Source organism: Muscardinus avellanarius (genome assembly GCF_963383645.1).
Source record: "Muscardinus avellanarius genome assembly, chromosome: 21".
Lineage (NCBI taxonomy): Eukaryota > Metazoa > Chordata > Mammalia > Rodentia > Gliridae > Muscardinus > Muscardinus avellanarius.
The window spans coordinates 13947496-13972353 of NC_137807.1; the positions used below are offsets into that span (position 1 = coordinate 13947496).

Below are 24858 nucleotides of genomic sequence, written 5' to 3' on the forward strand. Positions count from 1 at the left end.
CGGCTCACCTCTGGATGATGGACTTATCATACAGCTCCCCAGCAGGGGTCTGCATGATGGCGTACTCCTCCCGTGTCACCAGATGCAGGGCAGGGTTCTGCACAGAGGCAGTGATGGTGCCGATGAGCTGCGGGAGGACCCGGTCCGGGGACAGGATGGAAAGGGAGCCCATGGCATTCATGGAAGACTGGCAGACAAATGCAGACAGTCAGTCTGTGCCAAGGCTGGCACCAGAAAGGGCCTGCCATGCCTAAACACCACTGGTAGTTGACTACCCTCTTGCCACTGCTTATTTTTTCTGAGCACTGTCCACCACAGAAGACAGCTGCAGTCTGTGCCTGCCTTACTCAGCAAGTGTTGACCCCTTGCTGGTAAGAGCACTCTGATTTTTGGGGACGGGCTTCCACACTTCATCTCCAGGGATCAGGTGGAGCTGCCCTCACACTTTCCAGAAGTAGGCATGTGACCCAGACTAGAAGGACAGGCTCTGAGCTGAGCACAGGACCCCACCCTGGTCAAGTGGGGCAATAAGAAAGACCCCAGGCCAGTTGCCGTACCGGAAAATGCACGCGTTGCCCAATGGCACTGAGGGGACGAGGTATGAGCCTCGAACTCCAGTAGCTCTCTTGCTACCAGAAAGGGACAGAATGAGAATGGAGTTCACAGTACAGAAAGCAGAGACAAGAGACAGATGGGTCAAAGAATAAGAGACACAACCCCTACATTGTCCCAAGGCACCCGCCTAATCTTTGTAGCAGCACTGGCCAACCCAGTCACACCTTTGGACTGTGCAGGTAACGAGGCATAAGTCCACCTGCATTTAAACCAGTTTTCATTCTGTCATTTACCAAGGATCCAAGCCCACATTTCGCCATTCTTACTACTGCTGCTTTGAGGCCTTCCAACTTGCATCATGGGAGAGGAGTACAACCGCATGCCCACCCCTGACCTGAGGTCAGAAACAGCTCACGAGCCCATCACCTGGTTCAGAGGACTCTGTGTGGTGATCCTGGGGATGATCTGATCCAGGTGTCTGGTGATGAAGGCTTCAGGGTCAATCTTCATCCTGGTCAGAAGCGCTGGCCAGAGTCCAGACTGTGCTGCCACTGAAGGGAAGGGGTCTTTGAAGCTTTCTGCCCAGCTGCTCCTCCCCTGCCCCACAAACCCCTACCTCTCCCAGACCAACCACTGCCACTGACCTAAAGATGGGTGGTGGGAGATGATCAGCATCTCCCGGACCAGCTGTTCAGTGTTCGTGATGTCACTCTCAAGCCCTGGCACGCCGGAGATGATACACAGAGCCTCCTGCAGGACCCGTGGAGGCACGTAGGCCTTGCCCATTTCAGCCACCTCCCCAGCATCGGTCACCAGAGCCTCTAGAGGCAGCACCTGCACAGAGACAGCATGTGAGTCCCCATTGCTCTGAGCCCTGCGCAGGCGTGGCACACAAAGACAATATGCCAGGGACACCATGCCTCTCACGCCTGCTGTTCTCTGGGGTCCCTGCTGGAGTGGGGACTGATGCCCAGCTTCGTGCACTGGGACCTGCAGGCTATAAGCTGTGCCTAGAAGGACAAACACCTATGACTGTACACCTACAAAACCTCCAGGAAGAGAAGGAAATGGAAACTGGCCCAGGAGATCCAGCAGAACACTACAAAGTCTCTCACTGGCACAGATGCCTCCAGCAGGCTTAGGGAGCACAGCACAAAGAGCATGTGATAGGAACCAGACCCTTGGGGTCTAATTCCAAGTCCTCCTCTCACTGGCATGAGACCCAGTGCAGGCCATTGCAGCTCCTGGAACCCTAGAAAGCCCATACAAAATAAGGATTATAAGCCCCATTTGCCTTGAAAGTTACCGTGAGAAATCAAAAGGGAGAATGGGTAGGAAATGTTCTAAAAATTAGTAAGTGCTTTAAAAGCACAAAGGAGAAAACATTCAAAGAGAAAAAGATTGAGCTACATGTCAAAAGGCATGGGAACAGCTGGGCATGGTGTACTACCCCAGCTAGCTCAGAAGACTGAGGCAGGAGGATTTCAAGTTGGAGAACAGCCTAGGCAACTTAGCAAGATCCTGTCTCAAAACAAAAATAAAAAGGGCTGGGGGTGTAGTTCAATGAGAGCGCTTACCTACCCCTAAATTCAACCCCTAGGGCCAAAAGGAAAAAAGCACAGGAAGGGGGAAAAAAGAGTCTCTGAAAAGGAAACAGAATCATATGAAAGAAGATGTTACCGGAGCTCCAGGGCAGGGCAGAAGAGTCTGGCATCACACAGGATCTGAGTGAGAGAACAGCCCAGGAGTGGTCCAGCCAAAACCCCAGGACATAAGCAGGGTTGGCTGAGTGGGTCCCAGAGCCCAGTCCTAGGGCCCAGATGCCCTCACCTTGTGAGAACTGAGGACAGTCTTCAGCTCCTCCAGGAGTCCGTAGGCCAGCTTGAAGCCCCCAAGAGAGGACAGCAGCTTCCGCACTGTCTGCTGAGCCTGCCTTCGGACATGCCAGGTTCGGCTCAGGAGCACTGCAACCAGTGCCCGGTGGTAAGGCCTGCAAGCACAGGGACAGGCGGTCCTGGGAGAGGCCCGGGAACAGGGCTTTCTAGGACAGCCCTCATACACACCCCTCTGCTCAGGCTCATGCCAGGGTTTGCATTGTTTGGATCAAGGGACAAGGTATAGAAGCCTTACGTACTGAACTTTGTTGCCGGTGAGTCTCTGTGGGTGGTCAAGGAAAAGTCTCTCTGTCAAATGCAACAGGGTACACAGGGCTGGGAGGAGGAGAAACAGTTTTTAAAATAGGTAAGTACACATACATGCGCGCGCGCGCACACACACACACACACACAAACTGGGATGAACCAGAAAATAACAAAAATGTAAAAGTGATTATCACAGGATGTGAGGTTACATCCAGCTCATATCTATTTCCTTCATTTTGCTTAGTATGCACACTTTTTTTTTTTTTTTTGGTGGTACTAGGGATAGAACCCAAGGGGTTTTCTACCTCCGGGCTATACTTTCAGACCTTTTTTATATTTTATTTGGAAATAGGGTCTCACTAAGTTACTGAGAGCCTCACTAAGTAGCTGAGGCTGGCTTAGAACCTGTTCGATCCTCCTGTCTCAGCCTCCCAAGTGCTGGGATTACAAGCATGCGCAGCCACGCCCAGCTCAACACACATGTATTCTGAAATGAGAAAAAGCATGCTTTTTTTTAAGCTAGGCATGGTGGCGCACACTTTTAATTCCACTGCCTGGGATGCTGAAACGGGAGGATCACAGATTCGCAGCCAGCTTCAACAACTTAGCAAGGTCCTCCACAACATATTGAGACCCTGTTTCAAGATAAAAAATAAAATAGGTCTAGGGGTATAGTTCAGAGGTAGAATGCCTCTGGGTTCAATCCCGTTTCACACACACACAAAAAAAAAACGCAACACTTTTTTCAGTAACTGAAAATTACTATGAGCCAGGCACACTCATAAGTATATGTGCCTATAATCCCAGTACTTTGGAGGCTGAGAAAGGAGGATGATTGCCAAGTTCCATGCCAGCCTCAGCAACTCAGCAAGACCTTGTCTCAAAAAATTAAAAGAGCAGCCAGGCATGGTGGCGCACACTTATAATCCCTGCGCTTGGGAGGCTGAGACAGGAGGATCACACAGGTTCGAAGCCAGCTTCAGTTACTTAGTGAGGCTCTTGGCAACTTAGTGAAACCCTGTTTCCAAATAAAATATAAAATAGGGCTGGGAGTATAGCTCAGGGGTAGAAAGCCTCTGAGTTCCACCCCCAGTACCACCAAAAAAAAAAAAAAAAAAAAAAAAAAAAATTAAAGGAACTGAGAGTATAGTTTAGAGTGCAACTGGGCTTAATCCCCAGTACTATAAAGAGAAAAAAAATGCTGTGCCCTATTTACCTTGGAAGGTACTATAGGGAAAAAAAAAAAAAAGAATGAGGAAGATCATTAAACACTAGCATGAACTGATTTCCAGGTCTAGGAAGAATAGTACATACAGCAAATGCATTACCATTTATTTAAAGAAAAAAAAAAAAAGCAGAAGCCAGGCATGGTGGCATACACTTATAATCCCAACATTTGGGAGTCTGAGACAGGAGGACTGCAGTTTGCGAATAGCCTCAGCTATTTAGTGAGGCCCTTTGCAGCTCAGTGAGATCCTGTTTCAAAATAAAGAATAAAAAATGGGCTGGGAGTATAGCTCAGAGGTAGGTGCCCCTGGGTTTCATCCCAGTACCACCAAAAAAAAAAAAAGTAGAGAAGAAAAAATATATATGTGTATACATATATATTTACATGTGTATGATACCGCATGCATATGTATAGATATTAAGGACACAGAAGCAGCTGATAACACTGATTTTTCATGGCCAGGAGAACTAAACAGCCAGAGATCAAAGTGGGGGTGTAATTTTCAGTGTGAACCCTCTTAAACCTTTTATTTTTAAATTATAAGAATATAGCCGCGCCGGGCGTGGTGGCGCACGCTTGTAATCCCAGCATTCGGGAGGCTGAGACCTGGAGGATCACAGTTCGCGGACAGCCTCAGCTACTTAGTGAGGCCCTCTGCAACTCAGTGAGACCCGGTTTCAAAATAAAGAATAAAAAATAGGGCAGGGGGTATAGCTCGGAGGTCAAAAGCCCCTGGGTTCCATCCCCAGACCCGCAAAAAAAAAAAAAAAAAAAGAATATAGCCGGGCGTGGTGGCGCACGCTTGTAATCCCCGCGCTTGGGAGGCAGAGACAGGAGGATCGTGCAGGTTCGAAGCCAGCCAAGTGCGCAGGCTTAGGAGACCCTGTTTCCAAATAAAAATGTAAAAATAGGTCTGGGAGTGTAGCCCGGAGGTGAAAGGGCTTCCAGGAACCCCAGTACCACGAAAAAAAAAAAAAAAGAATATAGCTGGGTGTGGTGGCCCACACTTGTAACCCCAGCATTCAGGAGGCTGAGACCGTATGATTGCAGTTGGCAGACAATCTCAGCTACTTAGTGAGGCCCTCTACAACTTAGTGAGACCTTGTTTAAAAATAAAAAATACAAAAATGGGGCAGAGGATGTAGCTTTGAGTTTGAATGCCCCTGCGTTCCATCCCCAGACCCACTAAAATAAATAAATTAATTAACTAATTAATTATAAGAACATATTTTCTAGTCAAAAGTTAAGAAAAAGCCGGGTGTGGTGTGCACACTTGTAATCCCAGTACTTGGGAGGCTGCGACAGGAGGACCACAGGTTTGCTGCCAGCCTCAGTTACTTAGTGAGGCCCTCTGCAACTTAGTGAGAATTTGTTTCAAAATAAAGAATAAAAAATAGGGCTAGGAGCATAACTCAGAGGTAGAATGCTCCTAGGTTCCATCCCCACTATTGCAAAAAAAAATTTTTAGCCAGGCATGGTGGCACACGCTTGTTATCCCAGCATTTGGGAGGCTGAGACAGGAGGATTGAGGTTCACGGCCAGCCTCAGCTACTTAGTGAGGCCCTCCGCAACTTAGTGAGACCCTGTTTCAAAATAAAGAATAAGCCAGGCGTGGTGGCGCACGCTTGTAATCCCCACGCTTGGGAGGTGGAGACAGGAGCATTGCGCAGGTTCGAAGCCAGCCTTGCTGGCATTAAGAGACCCTGTTTCAAATAAAAAATATATATAAAATAGGTCTGGGAGTGTAGCCCAGACGTAGAAGGGTTCAATCCCCAGTACCACCAAAAAAAATAAAAATTAAAAATAGGTCTGGGGGTGTAGCTCAGAGGTAGAATGCCCTTGGGTTCAATCCCCCATCATACACACAAAAAAAGTTTAAACCAAGAAGTTGACTAACAGCTATAACTCACTAATAGGATGTTGTGATCTGTTGTGAGTCAAAAGATTTTTCAAGCCGGGCGTGGTGGCACACACTTGTAATCCCCACACTTGGGAGACTGAGACAGGAGGATTGCGCAGGTTCAAAGCCAGCCTCAGCTACTTAGTGAGGCTCTCAGCAACTTAGTGAGACCCTGTTTCCAAGTAAAATATAAAATAGGTTTGGGAGTTTAGCCCAGAGGTAGAAGACCTCTGGGTTCCATCCCCAGTACCACCACAAAAAAAAAATATATATATATATATATATTTTTTTTTTTTTTTTTTTTCAAGTCACCAGTCAGAGGCAGACTCCTGTAAGGCAACCTAGAATTTTACACACACAGGCAGATATCAACTATTTCTTTTCTGCTAGGATAGAAACCAGTAGTTTCTGTGTCTCCTGGTGGGGGAATAGAGCCTGCCACACTCCACCACAACTTCTCAGCTCCTCAACATAAGAACACCTGGGCTGGGTGTGGTGGTGCACGCTTGTAATCCCAGCACTGGGGAGGCTGAGACAGGAAGATCACAGTTTGCAGTCAGCTACTTAGTGAGGCCCTTTGCAACTCAGTGAGACCGTTTCAAAATAAAGAGTTAAAAATGGGGCTAGAGGTGTAACTTGGAGGTAGAATGCCCCTGGGTTCCATCTGCAGTACCGTTAAAAAAAAAAAAAAAAAAAAAAGAGAGAGAGAAAGAAAAGAAAACCTGAGAAGGCACCAATTACCCAATCAGCTATAATTACAGCTAATATCACAACTCCACAAGCATCGCTGCTCTGTCTCTACAATTCTCCCAACTCCCCCACCCGCAAGCCTGACGCTCCCCACAAGAGCTGTTGGCCAGATTGCTTTAGTCTGGGTTTTTGCAGAGCTGACTGGTCAAACAGGTGGTGCAGGAAGGGTCCTCCTTGAAGACTTGTTGATCAACTTGGCTCCAAGTAACTCACCATCCTCAGAAGCCATGAGCAGGAACTTCTCAGAAGTGAAAATCTGCTTCTTCTCATCCACAACTAGCTGCCAGAAACTGCTCAGTTTGGCCTCTGCAAGAAACCAAAAGTCACCCCATGATACAGTACACCATGTCCCCAGGGCTGGGCCCCTCCATCCTGAAGCTGCAGGGATGGGCTTTGCAAAAGACCCCACTGGGCTGTCACTCCTGGGCTCACTGCTCTCCTTCTGAGAACTAATCTCTGGAATCATTTCCTATATGAAAATTGTCAGTGGTTCCCTGCAGCCACAGGAGTCCTGGCAAGCTGCTTCTCACCTGGAATTCCCACCTCCCAGGCACTAAGCTGGAAATCCTGAGGTCCACACACTGCAACTTTCCCTCCCCTCTCCTGACTGGGGCAGTTGTCTGGATTCACAGTGGCCATTCCCTCATGTTAGTGAAACCCTTCCAGGCCACTGGGGCTCTAGATCAAATGTTTCCTCCTTCTGAAGCCTTCCCCAATGCCCAGCCCCCAAACTAAAAGCAATTCCTCCTTCAAAATTGCTCTATAGACCCATACTACATCAAAATACGAAAGTATCTGCATCTCCTTGCTCCTGCTATAAAGTTATCATCTTGAAATCCACGGAGGCAAGGTCATCTTTGCATTCTCCCAGGTGGCTCAGAGCCTTGGCAAACACAAAGTGGGCACGCAACGACACATGAAGAGACCTGAACTCCACTTCTCACCACAGAAACAAGTGCAGACACGTGCACGTGAAGAGAGCATGAGGCTGCTATACTCTGAATCTAGTGTCCCCCATAGGCCCATGTGTTAAAGGCCTGGTCCCCAGCGTGTGGCACGACTGGAAGGTGGAAGAACTTTCAAGTGGTGTGTAGTGGAAGAAAGTTAGGTCAACAGAGGGATGTGGGCTCCAGAAAGAGCTCAGGACCTCAGCCCCTCCTCTCTCTCCTTTGCAGGGGCATTACTCCACATGATCTTTGCTCCCCACCACGATGTACAATCTCAGCACAAGCTCCACAGCAATCAGCCAACCAAACATGGACTGATCCTGCCTCCAAACCATCAAAGACTTTCTTCTTAAAGTTGATTCTTAGGCATTCTGTCACAACAGAAAGTTCACTAATAGAGGGGTAGACCCAGTAAGCATGGAATACTAAGAAACCATAAAGAATGAGAAGGCTTGTTATGTCATAATGATTTGCAATTATTTCCAAGACATATGCAGTATATAAGAGTGTATACAATGTCACCCAGCATGTTTCATTACACACTGACTATATCTGGACCCAAAACTGTTAATACTCTCCCAGCAGGGTAATGTAAAAGATGGAGGAAAAGGCTAAGGAAAAACTAAACATTATTATACCTTTTTGTACCTATGAATATATAAACAAGTAAGACATAAAGCCCAACTACTAAACCCGGGTCAGTCTGGGCATGCTCTACAATCCCACGTCCCAGAGCAGCAGAGCAAAGGGCAGTGGCAGTCCTTGGCTGCATTCCCACTGCCCAGGACTCTGACGCTCCACCCTGTAGACAACAGACAGGCCTGTGCTACCGAGCTGATCCTAAACACAAGGAACTGCTCCCAAGGATCTGCAAGAGCACCTGGTCACCTGTCCATGCTGGACGCCTTCACCTGTCCATGCTGGACGCCTTCACCTGTCCATGCTGAACGCCTCTGGGGACCCTTACCAGTCTGTGAGTCAGCCACTGAAAGCTTTGAGAGAAGCAAGGCTGCAGCAACGCCCTCGGTGACTATGGAGACCTGAGTACTCTGAGAGGCTGCCTTCTCCACTGTCTGGATGAGCAAGGGCAGTAAGTCCAGAGCCTGCAACAGTGTGTCCCCTGTGAAGAGAGGAAAAGCACCTTTCAGACCATCCAGACACTGAGGAGTGACAAGATTACTTGAAAGAGTAATTCTCCACCCCAATATGAATCTACTCACTAAAATCCTTAATTTGTCAAATATCTCAAAAAACTGTAGTTAGAATCTGGAGATTTTTTTTTTTTTTTTTTTTTTTGCGGTACTGGGGATGGAACCCAGGGGCATTCTATCTTTGAGCTGCACCCCCAGCCCTATTTTTTGTCTTTATTTTGAAATGAGGTCTCTCCTGATTTGCAGAGGGCATCACTAAGTAGCTGAGGCTGTCCACAAACCGCAATCCTCCTATGTCAGCCTCCCAAATGCTGGGATTACAAGCATGTGCCACCACGCCCAGCTTGGAATTTAATTTAAATCGAACTCTAACCATAAATATTAGGGGTAGAAAGATCCCTATTAATCCAATAGTCCAGCTATTCATGTGACGGGTTAGGAAGCAGAAAGGTTAAGGGAGTTGTCAAGGTCAACCACAGATATGGTTGACACAGAGCCAGCACCAACTGCAAGCCTTCTAATTCCTATCTGGTACTCTTCTTCCATACCAAACTCTGAACCCAAACTCCAACACTAGAACCAATCTGCTAACCTATACACTAAACTTTTTTTTCTTTTAAGGAGAAACCAGTTAAGATTATAGATAAGTCCTTGTTTTTGTAACTACGAACTGGATATATCAAAACATTTCACAATGAAGTCATTTTTTGAACCCAGGGACATTCTACCTCCAAGCTATACTCCAGCCTTATTTTTTATTCTTTATTTTGAAACAGGGTCTCACTAAGTAACTGAAGCTGGCTCTGAACCTATGGCTCTCCTGTCTCAGCTTCCCGAATAATGTGATTAAAAATGTGTGCCACCACGCCCAGCGATGTCATGGATTTGAAACTAAGAAATGTTTAGTCTAGCCAGGCGTGGTGGCACATGCTTGTAATCCCCGCGCTGGGGAGGCAGAGACAGGAGGATCGTGCAGGTTCGAAGCCAGCCGCGCACACTGGTTTAGGAGACCCTGTTTCCAAATAAAACTGTAAAAATAGGTCTGGGAGTGTAGCCCAGAGGTAGAAGGGCTTCCAGAAACCCTAGTACCATCAAAAAAACAAACAAACAACAACAAAAAAAAAATATGTCTGGGAGTGTAGCCCGGATGTAGAAGGCCCCTGGGTTCCATCCCCAGTACCACCAAAAAAAAAGAAATGTTTAGTCTAAAAGTTTTATTTAGAAGCTGGACGTGGTAGCACACGCTTATAATCTCAGCATTTGGGAGGCTGAGACAGGAGGATCACAGTTCACAGACAGTCTCAGCCACTTAGTGAGACTCTTTGCCAACTCAATGATACCCTATTTCAAAATAAAGAATAAAAAATAGGGCTGGGGTGTAGCTCAGAGGTAGAATGCCTCTGGGTTCCATCCCCAGTACCACAATAAAATAAAATATAAAATAAAAGTTTATTTGGCTGGGCATGGTGGAAAATACCTTTAATTCCAGTACTTGGGAGGCTGAGGCAGGAGGATCACAAGTTTGAGGATAGCCTAAAAATATAGCAAGATTCTCAGCAACCTAGTAAGACTATATGTCAAAACAAAATTAAAAAAGACTGGGGTGTAACTCAGAGGTAGAATGCCTTGAGTTCAATCCCCAGTACCAATTTATTTTTGCTATATGAGGAATGAAAACCCAGGGCATTGTACCTCCAAGCTATACCCTCAGCCCTATTTTTTAGTCTTTTTTTTTTTTTGAAACAGGGTCTCACTGAATTGTGAAAGGCCTCGCTAAGTAGCTGAGGCTGTCTGCAAACTGCAATCCTCTGGTCTTCACCTCCCGAATGCTGGGATTACAAGTGTGCACCACCATTCCCGGGCTCCCAGTACCCTTAATAAAAAGAGAGACAAGAGAGACGAGAGAGAGAGAGAGAGAGAGAGAGAGAGAGAGAGAGAGACGAGAGAGAGAGACGAGAGAGAGAGAGAGAGAGAGAGAGAGAGAGAGAGAGACTTATTTGATATTATGTTGTTTGTTTGTAATGATGGAGATCAAGCCCAGAGCCTCATACATGCTAGACAAGCATTCCACCACTGAGCTACACTCCCAGCCTTATGTTTGCATATGAAACAGAACTAGCTTGAGCTAAAAAGAAATCATTAAACCATGTCTTTGTCACCTACAATACAGTTCATCTATGTGCAAAAGTACAGCCTGGTTGGTTTTTTGTTGTTTTTGTTGTCTGTGTGTGTGTGTGTGTGTGTGTGTGTGTGTGTGTTGCGTGTGTGGTACGGGCATCATTGAATCCCGGGACATTCTACCTCCAAGCTATACCCCCAGCCCTATTTTTTATTCTTTACTTTGAAACAGGGTCTCACAAAGTTGCAGAGGGCCTCACTTAGTAGCTAAGTAGCTAAGGCTGGCTGTAAACCCGTGATCCTCCTGTTTCAGCCTCTCAAGTACTGGGATTACAAGTGTGCACCACCATACCCTGCTCACAGATTGTTTTAAATCAAGGATATGAGTTTACTATATCCTTTAGGTAGCTGACAATGTATTAATTCCATGGGAATCTATGACTTCAATCTGTACTATATATTGTTCTGTATAAACCTCAAAAACCACTGCAAGAGATGATTTATGACTTTGAGTTTGGACATGTTTCAGAAAAAGCTTTCTCACTCTCAACTCAGTGCAAAACTCTCTTCTGGTCACAGTCTCCTTCCCTAACTATTAAGAGGCGTGTGGGAAGCCTGGCATGGTGGCACATGCACACAATCCTAATACTTAGGAGACTGAGACAGGAGAATCGCAGGTTCACAACCAGCTTCAGCAACTTAGTGAGGCTGTCAGCAACTTAGCAAGACCGCCCCCCTTCCAAATGAAAAATAAAATAGGGCTGGGGGTACAGCCCAGAAGTAGAAAACCCCTGGGTTCAATCCCCAGTACCACACACACAAACAAAAAGGAAGTATATGGGAGCCAGGTGTAGTGACGCATACATGTAATCGTACTCAGAGGGCTGAGGCAAGAAGATTCCAGGTGAAGGCCAGTCTTGACAACTTAGCAGGACCCTGTCTCAAAATAAAAAAATAAAAAGGGCTGAGGATGTAGGTCAGTGACAGAGTGCCCTGGGTTCCATCTCTAGTACGGCAAACAACAAAAACCAGTGAATAAAAAGTAAAAGAGAAAAGAAAAGGAGCTATATAAATGCATACAAAGTTCTTAATACAAGATAATTTTATTCAAAAAAGTATCCCCAAGCCAGGCATGGTGGCACACACTTATAATCCCAGCACTGGCTGAGATGGGAGGATCACAGTTTGTGATCCGCCTCAGCTACTTGGTGAGGCCCTTTGCAACTCAGTGAAACCTTGTTTGGATTTTTTTTTTTTTTTTTTTTTTTGGTGGTACTGGGGTTCCTGGAAGCCCTTCTACCTCCGGGCTACACTCCCAGACCTATTTTATATTTTTGAAACAGGGTCTCTTACGCCAGCGCGGCTGGCTTCGAACCTGCGCGATCCTCCTGTCTCCTCTCTCCGCCTCCCAAGCGCGGGGATTACAAGCGTGCGCCACCACGCCCGGCGTTGTTTGGATATTTGTGTTTGTTTTTGTGGTACTAGGAATGAAACTCAGGGGCACTCTACCTCCAAGCAATGCCCCCCCCCAGCCCTATTTTTTTATTCTTTGTTTTTCAAACAGGTCACTGTAATACCTGAGATCATGGGGAAATGATTTTGATAAGACTGATTTAAAAGGACCAACTTGCCGGGCGTTGACTGAAACAGGATTGTGGTTTGTGGGCAGCCTCAGCTACTTGGGCCCTCAGCAACTTAAGTTAGATTGTGGATCACCTTAGCATTAAACTTTGGACTTAAAAGTCCAATAAAAAGAGAAGCCAGAGCTGGGTGTGGTGGTGCACACTTGTAGTCCCAGCATCCGGGAGGCTGAGACAGGAAGACCGTGGTTCGTGACAGCCTCAGCTACTTAGTGAGGCCGTTTCAAAATAAAAAATAAAAAATAAAAAATACAGCTAGGGGTGTAGGTCGGAGGTAGAATGCCACTGGATTCCATTCCTGGTACTGCAAAAAGAAAAGAAGAGAAGAGAAGCCAGTATTTGCTGTGAAGATTGAACTTTGATTCTGAGGTTTACAGATGACCAAAAGGCCCAGAGGCGCAGAAGGAATGACGCTAGAAACTGAAACCAGAAGGAAAACCTGGAATGGCGACGTGCCGAAGACTTGGTCACCTCTGCGGGGAGGCTGGACACTGGCCCACAGGAGGCATCTTACCTCGGAAGGAGGCCAACATGCACTGCAGGTAGGCATGCCGCACAGCAGAGGTGGAGGTTTTAAGGCTGAAAGCTTTCTTGAACCAGTCTGTAAGCTTCTTGGGCACTTCCGTAGTGAACCGATTACACCAGAGAACAAGGACAGAGACGGCATGTACCAAGGTGCCTTCGTGAACTAGGGCAGGAGGCAGATGTCAAGTCTTACAACCATGTCGGATCACTACAAGCATCCCAAGAAAGCAAGCAAGCACCAAGGGAAGGAAGCAGTGATCTTATGGACAACCCATCCCTGCTAATCGAGGGAGGTGTGCCTTCAGAAGGGGGTTATGAAAGACTCCAAATGTGAAAACCCAGTCAAGAATGGATATGAACTGAATGCCCTCGTGCTACACAGAATTACCTTCCTGCTGGAGGAACGGGATGAACAGCTCAGCCACAGTCCCATTCAGGGCTTGACCAAAAGGCCCAGACACCACGTGATGACTGACGCTCCCAATCCCTGAAAGGCAGATTCCCTGCTCAGCCATTCATCTGCAAAATCAGAGCAGGCAAGTCTTCCCGCCACCGCCGCCTCTGCACACCAGGGCACAGGTGTCCTGGCCCAGGCAGCCATGCCTCTCCCTGGCCATTACCAGCCCTCCCACCACTCAGCACTTCCTTTTACAGCAGCCAGGCTTCTCGCCAGGCAGACAAGCTGCACAGGCCCTGGGAGACAGCTCAGCCAGCCAAAAAGTCAGAGACATCAGGCACCAGAGAGACTCCCCTTACCTGAGGGTGACAGTAAGCCTCCCCCAGAACTGCATCACACTCCTACGACCAGGGAGAAATCCCATACCTGAGAGGACGCTCATCTTCTGGGCTACAACAGTGAGCTTCCCCTCTGAGCCTGAGAGGAGAGAAGCAAAGGTGCAAAGTCACATCAGCACATCTCCCCGGGGAGTGGGAAGCAGCCACCAGGTGACATTTGATAATGCGGACTCCAGAAGTAGCCTTTCTGGTATGAATCTGGGTTTAAAATAACATTCACAGATAGGTATGGTGGTGCACACCTATAATCTCAGTACTTGGGAGGCTAAGACTGGAGGAACACAGGTTCAAGGACAGCCTCAGCAAGTAGTGAGACTCTCAGCAACCTAGTGAGACTGTTTCAAAACAAAAAAATGAGGGCCGGGGGTGTAGCTCAGAAGTAGGATGCCCCCAAGTTCAATCCCCAGTAACATACATACATACATACATACATACATACATACATACATACATACGTACTCACTAGCCTTTTGCTTCCTGACTAAAAAAAGTACTATTTTTAGCTTGGTGTGGTGGCACATGATTGTAATTCTAGTATTTGGGATGCTGAGACAGGAGAACCAGAGGTTCAAGGACAACCTCAGCAATGCAGCCAAGACTCTCACCAACCTAAGTGAGACCCTATTTCAAAACAAAAAATAAAATGAGGCTGGGCGTGGTGGCGCACACTTGTAATCCAAGTACCTGGGAGGCTGAGAGAGGAAAATCGCACAGGTTCGAAGCCAGCCTCAGCTACTGAGTGAGGCTCTCAGCAACTTTGTGACACCATTTCAAAATAAAATATAAAATAGGTCTAGGAGTGTAGTACAGAGGTAGAGAAGCCCCTGGGTTCCACCTCCAGTACCACCAAATAATAAATAAATTAAAATTAAAATTAAAAAAAGTACTACAAGCCTGGCGTGGGGATATACACTTATAATCCTAGCACTTGGGAGGCTGAAACAGGAGGGTCATGGGTTCATGACCAGCCTCAGCTACTTAGGTCCTCTGCAATTTAATGAGACCCTGTTTCAAAATAAAGATTAAAAAAATATATATATAGGGCTGAGTTATAACTGGGAAATAGAATGCCCCTTGGTTCAATCCCCAGTAACTATAAAAAATAATATGTTCTTAAAAAATTTGAGAAACAGGGCCGGGCATGGTGGTGCACGCTTGTAATCCCCACACTTGGGAGGCGGAGACAGGAGGATCGCGCTGGTTCAGAGCCAGCCACGCTGGCTTAAGAGACCCTGTTTCCACATAAAAATAAAAGTTAAAAAATAGGTCTGGGAGTGTAGCCTGTGGGAGTGTATCCTGGAGGTAGAAGGGCTTCCAGGAACCCCAGTACCACCAAAAAAAAAAAAAAAAAAAAATTGAGAATCATGAAATTTATAAAGAAAAATATCTTTTAAATATCCATGTTAGTCGGGAATAGTGGTACATGCTTGTAATCCCAGCTTTTGGGAGACTGAGACTGGAGGATCGCGGTTCGCAGACAGCCTCAGCTACTTAGTGAGGCTCTTTGCAAATCAGTAAGACCCTGTTTCAAAATAAAAGAATAAAAAAATAGGACAGGAGGTGTAGCTCGGAGGTCAAATGCTCCTGGGTTCCATCCACAAAATAAACAAACTAACAAATAAATAAATCATCCATGTTAAGCCGGGCACTGTGGCGTATACTTGTAATCCTAGCATTTGGGAGGCCGAGAGAGGAGAAATGCAGTTCAAGGACAGCCTCAGCTACTTGGTGTGATTTTTTTAGTTCTTCTTGCCATGCAAACCTTATTTTCTTAAAAACAGAAGCACTGAGACTGCCCCATCTACACCACCTTGTATGCTTCTTGTTCATGTCACACACACACACACACACACACACACACACTCTTCAGCACAAGTGTCCCCCGGCCACATGGCCTCACCATGAGCAGACTCAGAATCAAGTCCCTGCAAGACGCGGTGTCTAGGGGAGTGTTGGGGCCGGCCGCATCTCAGCCACTCCCAGGGCCGAGAAGTCCTGCTCACCTCCAAGGATTGCAAACAGGTGCCTGGTCAAGGCCTCCATGGCCGAGGAGTCGCTGCATTGGCGGGCCAGGTTGCGCAGCGCCAGCACGGCTTCATCCATCAGGCGGGAGCTATTGGATTTCAGCTGATCTGAACACACAGAGCCGCTGCTCAGGGGCTGCGGGCAGCTGGGCATCCAGACATTAGTCTGTCTTTCTCAGGCTCCCAGCTCATCACTTCTGGCTATCTGTTTTCATTATAAAGGATCTCAAGAAAGAAACCCTGCATGTGTAGATAAGGTTAAAGCCTTATTTCTAAGCTGAGATGTCTCCTCCCCCTCTCACACCTTACAATAAGAATTGACAAGTACAACCAAAACACAAAGTGTGCAGAAAGGCTGAAGAGGGGCCGTGACACTCACTCGACAGGCCTTTCACGATGTCCAGGGCATACTGGCTGAGATCGAGCGTCACTGATGCCAGCAGACTGGAGATGGCTAAGGGATAGGAAGCACAGTCTCAGGGATCAAGGCCTGTTTCTGCCCTACTCCCAGGAGAGGCCACCAGACCTGCGGTCTACCACTTGGAAACACGGCCACCTTTACCGCTACCCTGGAAGCAAAGGTCTGCTGAAAAGCTGTATATTGCCCCATACCGATCAGCAAAAAAGTGCCTCCAACACTGGACTTGGTGTGAAGGTAACACTTAAAACCATAAAGTATGATGGCTCCAAACTGTCTAGAGAAGTTTTTAACCTGAAATGGTCTCTAGAAAGTTCTTGGACCTCTTAAATATATACAACATTCTAAGCAGCTATACTTTTGTGTGGTTCTTCTAATAGCAAAGCCCGTAACTTTTTTTTTTTTTTTTTTTGGTGATACTGAGGATGGAACCCAGAAGCCTTCTACCTCCAGGCTACACTCCCAGACCTATTTTATATTTTGTTTGGAAACAGGGTCTCACTAAGTTGCAGAGAGCCTAAGTAGCTGAGGCTGACTTCGAACCTGCGCAATCCTCCTGTCTCAGACTCCCAAGTACTGGAATTACAAGTGTCCGCCACCACACCCAGCGAAGCCCATAATTTTTAACATATTCTGAAAAGAGTGCCTGATCTCTCTCCCAAGGTCCCAAGAGGTACAGCGAATCCATCTTCCCACCCGACCCACACGCGCCTCTGGCTGCTGAGCCTCAAGAATAGAGCTGACCAAGCAACTCGCCCCTCCCACAATATGTTCAGCAGGAACCTACTTTCAATAACGTTCTCTGGACTCCTCAGTAAGGACTTCTGTATGGTGGGCAATATCAGGTCCTTAAACTCTGAATGGGACATGTACCGGAGCAGAGGGGCACAATTATCCTACAAAGAGAAAGGAGTCAAGCACCCAACCCTCATGGAAACGACTGAGAATAAAGGCAGCGCAGAGCCTCGGGATCTGAAATGGGACCTGACCTATCCAGGAGAGCAGGCGCACCACCCACTCACCAACAGGTACTTTGGAGGCTTTACTTTGCTCATCAGGATGTTCTTCACGTAGAAATCCAGCAGGGCACTCTAGAGGACACAAAAAAAGCTGGCTGGACTCCAACCCTCTACAGCATCTGGGCTACTTACGAAGCCCCTCCTGTGGGACAGCCCCCAAAGAATGCAAATCAATGCCCCCAAAGCTATGTTAAGCACAGTGGTCCCACCAATCATGCCAAAACACTGGAAAGCCTCCCACAGCTTCCCATGGCCCCTGGACTAAAGCCCAGAGCACTGGTGAGGCTGGCAGCATCTCCCTCCCCTGAGCGCCACCACTCCACCCCACTGGCCTCCTCAACGCTCCTTTCCACCAGCTGCCTTCTCTGCCCAAAATGGTCTCCCTCACCTCTTCACCTACTTCCTCTTCACCCTCCCAAGTCCCTTCATTAGAGATCTCTCACCCACAGCCTGAGTCGGCCCCCTCTGCTGCAGAGTATCACAGCTTCGTGCACTTTTCCTTAGTAGCACTGATCACAGTTAGAGTTAACTTGAGGACAATCCATCTAATGTCAGATTCCTTTCTAGACTTAGTTCCGCAAGACCAGAGCATCCTTGCCCACCGCTGTAACCCCAGGACCTGGCAGTACTTGGCACGTGGTAACCAGTCCATGATGGGATAAATAAATGCCTGTGTTACCAAGCAAACTGTCATCCAGTAACAATGCCAGGATCCACAAGCCAACTTCATGGAAAACTGTGTGTGTGTGTATGTGGGAGGGGGGTACTGGGGATTGAACTCAGGGGTTTTCTACCTCTGAGCTACACCCCAAGCCCTACTTTATTTTTATTTTGAAACAGGGTCTAAGTTGCAGGCGGCCCAGTTAAGTTGCTGAGGCTCACCATGAACCTGTGATCCTCTTGTCTTAGCCTCTCAGGTACTGGGAGTACAAGTGTGTGCCACCACGCCTGGCTCAAGGAAAACTTCCTAACTCCCTAAGGATCATTATCATGGCAAAGGCCAGGGTTTCATTAGAAAACTACAAGCCGTGCAGATTCCCACTCCTTCCATCCGACGAGCCCAGTCACTCCCCAGCACTTGCCTTGTGCTGACTGACCACATCCATCTCCTTGCGGCTGGCGCAGAACTGCACCAACAGCCCCAGCATGCCGGCATAGTTCTGGTTGGGCTCGAGGCTAAGGATGGCCGATAAGTACTGTTCCACCAGGCCAGGGTTCTGAAGAGGGAAGTAGAGAGCAGGTGTGTCAGATGCTGCAGGGACGTGGAAAGCGCGCACCTGCCCCGCCTACAGGCGCCAGCACCTCTTTCCACAGCTTGGTGAGCTTCTTCACGGCACCATCCACCGCATGCTTGTGGGAGCCACCCAGCACCTCCAGCAGGAGCAGGCACTGCACCTCCACCTGCCAGGACAGGGAAAGGCTGGGATCAGGGTGTGGCAAGGGGGCGGGGACCCTGTGGCCCTCACGGCCTGCCAGAGAACGTCATTATGCCCACCAGAGCCTCACTTTCTCCCCACCATGCCTCTTCCTCTCTGCTCCAGCCTGATCCTAAACTTAGCTCTGCCCTTGAATTATGCTAGCATTCACTTCGTAAATATTTGCTGAGTGCCTGCCATTCATCAGACACTGAAGACAGATGGGGAACAAGACAGAACAGAGGGGAAAAAGTTATTAAACAAATTCACAGGTCAGAGGGGGAACTCTAGATGAAAAAGGAAATCCTATAGAGGAGCAAACAAGACAACCTAAATGACGGGATGGGAGGGGGGAAGAAGGAAATTCTCTAAAACACACAATGTAGTTAAACATATCGAAGTCAACCACTAAGCCAAGCAAGGGAAGGAGGGATGGGGAGGGAATGGAGTGGTAATTGGGAAGGGGCTAAACGGGTGATGTGTACATGTATGTCCACACAAGTTTTTTAACCCAATATGAAGTATGAATATAACACACCAATAAAAAAAAAATAAAAAAAATTTCACAGCCGGGCATGGTGGCGCACGCTTGTAATCCCATGAGACCAGAGGATCGTGGTTCGCGGACAGCCTCAGCTACTTAGTGAGGCTCTCTGCAACTCAGTGAGACCCGGTTTCAAAATAAAGAATAAAGGCTGGGGGTGTAGCTCATATACTTCGCATCTATCTTAACTTGTCCTCACGTCCTTACATCCACAGATGCTTACTGTAATGTACTAAATGGGAGTTACTACGCTACGCTCTGTGGATAAAGATGTGACGCTTAAAACAGTGATTTCAGACTGTAAGGAGCTTGCTGCCCAACCCAGAGCGACACACATAAGAGGTTCTAAGTTAACACACTAAAACACCTCAGAGAATTTACAGCCACCAAGTGCCAAGGTCACTAGAGAGCAATGTGATTGCCACTTAGCGAGGCCCTTCCCAACTCAATGGGACCCTGTTTCAAAAAATAAAAGACTAAAAAATAGGGCTGGGGTGTAGCTCAGAGAAACAATGCCCCTGGGTTCCATCCCCAGTACTGCAAAAAAAAAAAAAAGAAAGAAAAAAGAAAAAAAAAAACTAAGTGCCACTCTGAAACAAACGCTAAGATTAAAGAACAAAATAACCCAGCACTCGGGAGGCTGAGACCGGAAGATCGCAGTTCGCGGACAGCCTCAGCTACGTAGTGAGCCCCTCCGCAACTTAGTGAGACCCTGTTTCAAAATAAAGAATAAAAAATAGGTCAGGGGGTGTAGCTCAGAGATCAAATGCCTCTGGGTTCCATCCCCAGACCCGAAAAAAAAAAAAGAACAAAATAAGGTAGAAGGTAGCCAGGCGTGGTGGCGCACGCTTGTCATCCCAGCATTCGGGAGGCTGAGACCTGGAGGATCGCGGTTCGTGGACAGCCTCAGCTACTTAGTGAGGCCTCTGCAACTCAGTGAGACCCGGTTTCAAAATAAAGAATAAAAAATAAGGCAGGGGGTACCCCATAGCTCAGAGGTCAGATGCCCCTGAGTTCCATCCCCAGACCCTAAAAAAAATTATTATAATAATAAGGTAGAAGGTAGAAAGAGAAAATATGTACAGTATGCTATCAATTTATTTAAAAAACAATTTGGAGCCAGGTGTGGTAGCACACACCTGAAATTCTAGTACATGGGAGGATGAGACAGGAGTATCACAGCCAGCTTCAGCAACAAGGCCCCCAGCAATTTATTGTGAGCCTGTTTCAAAATAAAAAAATTTAAAAATAGGGCTGGGGATGTAGCTCAGAGGGAGAATGTTCCTAGGTTCAATCCCCAGTAACTAACACACATAAACACACACACACACACACACACACACACACACACACACCACACACACAACTATTTGGTCACATATACAGAGAATATACCTATATTCATAAAAACAAGTAATGGAAGGAACCAAGGTAGCTAGAAACCAGGGTAGGAAGAAAATGAATATATCCTTCTATACCTGTTAAATTTTGAACTTCTATTAAAATTTTTTTGTAATAAAAAAAGATGTTCGGCCAGGCATGGAAGCGCACTCTTATAATCACTGCACTTGGGAGGCTGTGATAGGAGGATCGCACAGGTTCGAAGCCAACCTCAGCTATTAAATGAGGCTCTCGGCAACTTCGTGAGACCGTTTCCAAATAAATTATAAAATAGGTCTGGGAGTATAGCCCGGAGGTAGAAAAGCCCCTTGGTTCCACCCCCAGTACCACAAAAAATAATAATAATAATAAAAAAAGTTGTTCAAGGCGGGCATGGTGGCACACACTTGTAATCCCAGTTCTTGGGAGGCTGAGACAGGAGGATCGCAGGTTTGAGGACAGCCTCAGCAAGCACTGAGACTTTCATCAACCTAGTGGGACCGTTTCCAAATAAAAATAAAATCGGGCTGGGGATGTTGTTCGAAGGTAGAATAGCCTTGGGTTAAATTCCTAGTACCATTAAAAAAATAAAAAATAGCCGGGCGTGGTGGCGCACGCTTGTAATCCCCTTGCTTGGGAGGCGGAGACAGGAGGATCACGCAGGTTTGAAGCCAGCCTCAGCTACCTAGAGAGGCTCTCGGCAACTTAATGAGACCCTGTTTCCAAATAAAGGATAAAATAGGTCTGGGAGTATAGCCCGGACAAGAAAATCCCTGGGTTCCACCCCCGGTACCACAAAAAAAATAAATAAATAAATAAAAAATAAAATAAAATAAAATAGGGCTAGGAGTGTAGCTTGGAGGAAGAATGGCATTCCATCCCCAGTACCGCAAAAAAAAAAAAAAAGTTGTTCAAATTTGGAACTACACTGTTTCTTCTCCCTGGAATGTTCCAGCCCTTAATCCAGGCATGGCCTGTCCTGCTGTACCCTCGAGATGCTCAAACGTCACTTCCTTGGAAGAGGCTTCCTCCCTCTGCCTCCACCGCCATTTCCACCCTCCCAGTAGGCTTTTTGAGCACTATTTCATGTTCCATGGTTTACTCGGGGATTTGTTTATTGTCTGTCTCCCCTACAAGAATGTAAGTTCTGAGGATGCAAGGAGCTCCTCTGCCTTGTTCACACATTAGCCCCAGCTTCTAGGACAGCAGGCGTACCCGAGAGGCCGCAACGCGCACTTGGCAACTGAAGGCGATACAGCCCACAGCTAGGATCGACAACAGCAACAAACGGTGGGCCGACTCCAAACAGCCCAGGCTCCCGGTGCGTTCTGTGCACCAGCAGCACACTCCAGGCACGAGCCCTCTGCGCGCTCACCCACAGTATCTTGTTCCCCCAAGAACAAGGTAAATATGCGTATCTTACCTCGGTCAGTTCTAAGAATTCAATGGAGATAAGCCAGTGAGCTTGCCCACGACAAACCAGTTTGGAAAAAAGCCTTTTAGTAACCATGAAACCCACCCTCTGAAGAGATATCAGTCACAGCATGTGTACTTGAGTTTCTGTGTTGTAATCCATCACTAATCACTGAAGGCCACTCTAGTTGTCCCCAGAGGCGTGATGCTGGATATGCTCAGGGGGACAAGGCCATCTATCTGCTTAACTTGCTGGCCACTCCACAGAGAGGGGCTCTGGCTTTATAATGCCACTCACCATTCTCACCTGCCTGCTTAGCACGCTACAGTTCCCATGGCCACTTCATGCCTCCACTGAGCCTATCTTTAAAATCTTTCAGGTGTGAGGCCGGGAGTGGTGGTGCACGCTTGTAATCCCTGCGCTTGGGAGGTGGAGACAGGAAGATCACGCAGGTTCGAAGCCAGCCGTGCTGGCTTAAGAAAGAGACCCTGTTTCCAAATAAAATATAAAATAGGTCTGGGAGTACATCCCGGAGGTACTGAGTAGCAAATCCGTGGGGAGGGAAAGCTGGAAGCATTGGAGGAACAAGCATCAAAAGGAGAGAAGCTGGGCGTGGTGGCGCGCATCTGTAATCCCAGCATTCAGGAGGTCTCACAGGAGGATCACGGTTCGCGGCCAGCCTCAGCTACTTGGTGAGGCCCTGTTTCAAAATAAAGACTAGCCGGGCGTGGTGGCGCACGCTTGTAATCCCCATGTTTGGGAGGCAGAAACAGGAGGATCACACAGGTTCGAAGCCAGCCATACTGGCTTGAGACCCTCTCTCCAAATTTAAAAAAAGCATAAAATAGGTCTTGGAGTGTAGTCCAGAGGGAGAAAGGTTTCCAGGAACCCTAGTACCACCAAAAAAAAAGACTAAAAAATAAGGCAGGGGGTGTAGCTCGAAGGTCAAATGCCCCTGGGTTCCATCCCCAGAACCACAAAAAAAAAAAAAAAAAAAAAGGGACTTCCGGGAAGATGGCGACCGAGAAAAGCGGGGCTTAAGAGTCCCGCTAACAACCAATCTCCATTACCACAAAAAGAGCGCCTTTCATAGCCAGAAAACACCATCACCAGAAAAACAAAAAAAACCACCAGGCTCCAGAGAGAAAGCGGACTGAGAACAGAGCTCAGGGCCACAGAGGAGACACACGCGCCCGAGGACGCGGCAGCAGCGCCATACTGCCGGCGGCAGCGGCGAACTCAACGGACGGCTACAGCAAGCCAGGTGAGCCGCTGCGGAACAGCCAGGCGGGATCTTTCGGCGCAGACAGCATTTAAAGCTCCCAGTGGCTGAGCTTAGCACACGCTGCAGGGATTCAGAGTGGAAATCAAAACCAGAGAAGAAAAAATACGCCAGCCTCATGGCCGAGGGCGTGGCAGAGGCGCCATATTGCCACCGGCGGCGGCAGCAGCAGTGAATTCACCGAGTCCAGTACAGCTACATCTGCGTACTCAAGAACAGTGAGTCAAATTGCGGGCCACAGAGGAGAAATCGCAGTATTGGGCCTCCTGGGACTTGACCCAGTGAGGGAGTGGTGGTGGCAGAGATATCACACCATAGGAGAACGTGCAACCTGGCACCCCCCATAGTTTAAAGGAGCCTCTATCGACTCCCTGGGTCAGAGACTCTGTGATACAACCCAGTAAAGGAGTAGTGGGGTCTGAGATAATACAGACTCGAGATCCAGAGCACCTTAAGTGAAGCCATAGTGACCCAAGGGAAGAACCCAGAGAAGGCACAAACCTCCGAAATCATGGGAAAGAGGAATAACACTGGAGTAATGAATGTGCACAACCCCACAACATCAGAACCTGATAAAACAGAAAATCAGAGATTTCTAGAAGATCAAATCAGGAAAATAACTGTAGAAATAATAGAGGTGCTTCGAAAAGAACTCAGAGAGAGCCAAAAAGAGATAAAGGATGCAATTAATGAAGTAAAGGCCTCAATTCAAAGCACAAACAACCGATTAGACCACATGGGGAACAGAATCTCGCTCTTAGAAGATGAGCAATCCAAAAATGAATGCATAGTTTCTAATCTAGAAAAAAATATCCAACAGCAGGAATCTGACATTGAAGAAATATGGGCCCATCTTAAGAGAGCTAACCTAAGAATAATTGGAATAGAGGAGGGAAAAGAAAGTGATACCAAAGGGATCAACAATCTCTTCAAGGAAGTAATAGCAGAAAATTTTCCAAATATAGAGCAAGAGGTTGATACACAGATCCAGGAAACTTATAGAACTCCCTTTAGACAGGATCGGAGAAGAGGATCCCCACGCCATATAATTGTCAAAATGACCAATGTGGAAGCCAAGCAGAGAATCTTAAAGGCAACAAAAACAAAGGGCCAACTGACATTCAGAGGCAAACCAATTAGAATCACTCCAGACTTCCCAAACCAAGTCATGAGAGCCAGAAGGGCTTGGAGTAACATATTCCAAACTCTGAAAGAAAACAACTTCCAGCCAAAAATTTCCTATCCAGCAAAACTTTCTATCAAATTAGATGGAGAAATAAGAAGCTTCCATGACAAACAGAAACTGAAGGAATTTATGTCTTCAAAACCAGCGCTAGAGAAAATACTCAAAGAGATTAACTACAAAGAAGAAATAGGTAACACTCACCAGAACCAGAGAAACAAGAGTTTCCATCCAACAGACAACTAAGATTGGTTATCTGTGGAGATTCATTATTTATGTTAGTCTTTTACCTATCTCTAAGTTGTATTGTTTGCCTTTATTGTTGTTAATTTTTAGGATTTCTAGTTGGAATATTAATATACCTTCAGATATAGCATTTGGAAATATTTTATCCAATTCTATTAGTAACTTTTAACTCTGTTTACATTG

The 24858-nt window shown here is 47.1% G+C and overlaps 1 protein-coding gene across 1 annotated transcript in view; it reads right to left on the bottom strand.

Annotated features, from left to right (window-relative positions):
- The window catches only part of GCN1 (GCN1 activator of EIF2AK4), a gene marked incomplete at its 3' end in the record, with an annotated part of 76375 nt that overhangs the window by 36852 nt on the left and 14665 nt on the right, over window positions 1-24858 (bottom strand). The window contains exons 6-21 of the mRNA XM_080717938.1: window positions 18514-18612; window positions 18294-18428; window positions 17215-17283; window positions 16980-17088; window positions 16154-16228; window positions 15754-15882; window positions 13779-13829; window positions 13344-13442; window positions 12945-13118; window positions 8489-8641; window positions 6788-6880; window positions 2690-2765; window positions 2386-2545; window positions 1200-1389; window positions 982-1106; window positions 9-187 (exon numbers count right to left, since the gene is read on the bottom strand). Of these exons, the coding sequence (XP_080574064.1) occupies window positions 9-187; window positions 982-1106; window positions 1200-1389; window positions 2386-2545; window positions 2690-2765; window positions 6788-6880; window positions 8489-8641; window positions 12945-13118; window positions 13344-13442; window positions 13779-13829; window positions 15754-15882; window positions 16154-16228; window positions 16980-17088; window positions 17215-17283; window positions 18294-18428; window positions 18514-18612 (1916 nt within the window). The remainder of the gene's footprint in view (window positions 1-8; window positions 188-981; window positions 1107-1199; window positions 1390-2385; window positions 2546-2689; window positions 2766-6787; window positions 6881-8488; window positions 8642-12944; window positions 13119-13343; window positions 13443-13778; window positions 13830-15753; window positions 15883-16153; window positions 16229-16979; window positions 17089-17214; window positions 17284-18293; window positions 18429-18513; window positions 18613-24858) is intronic.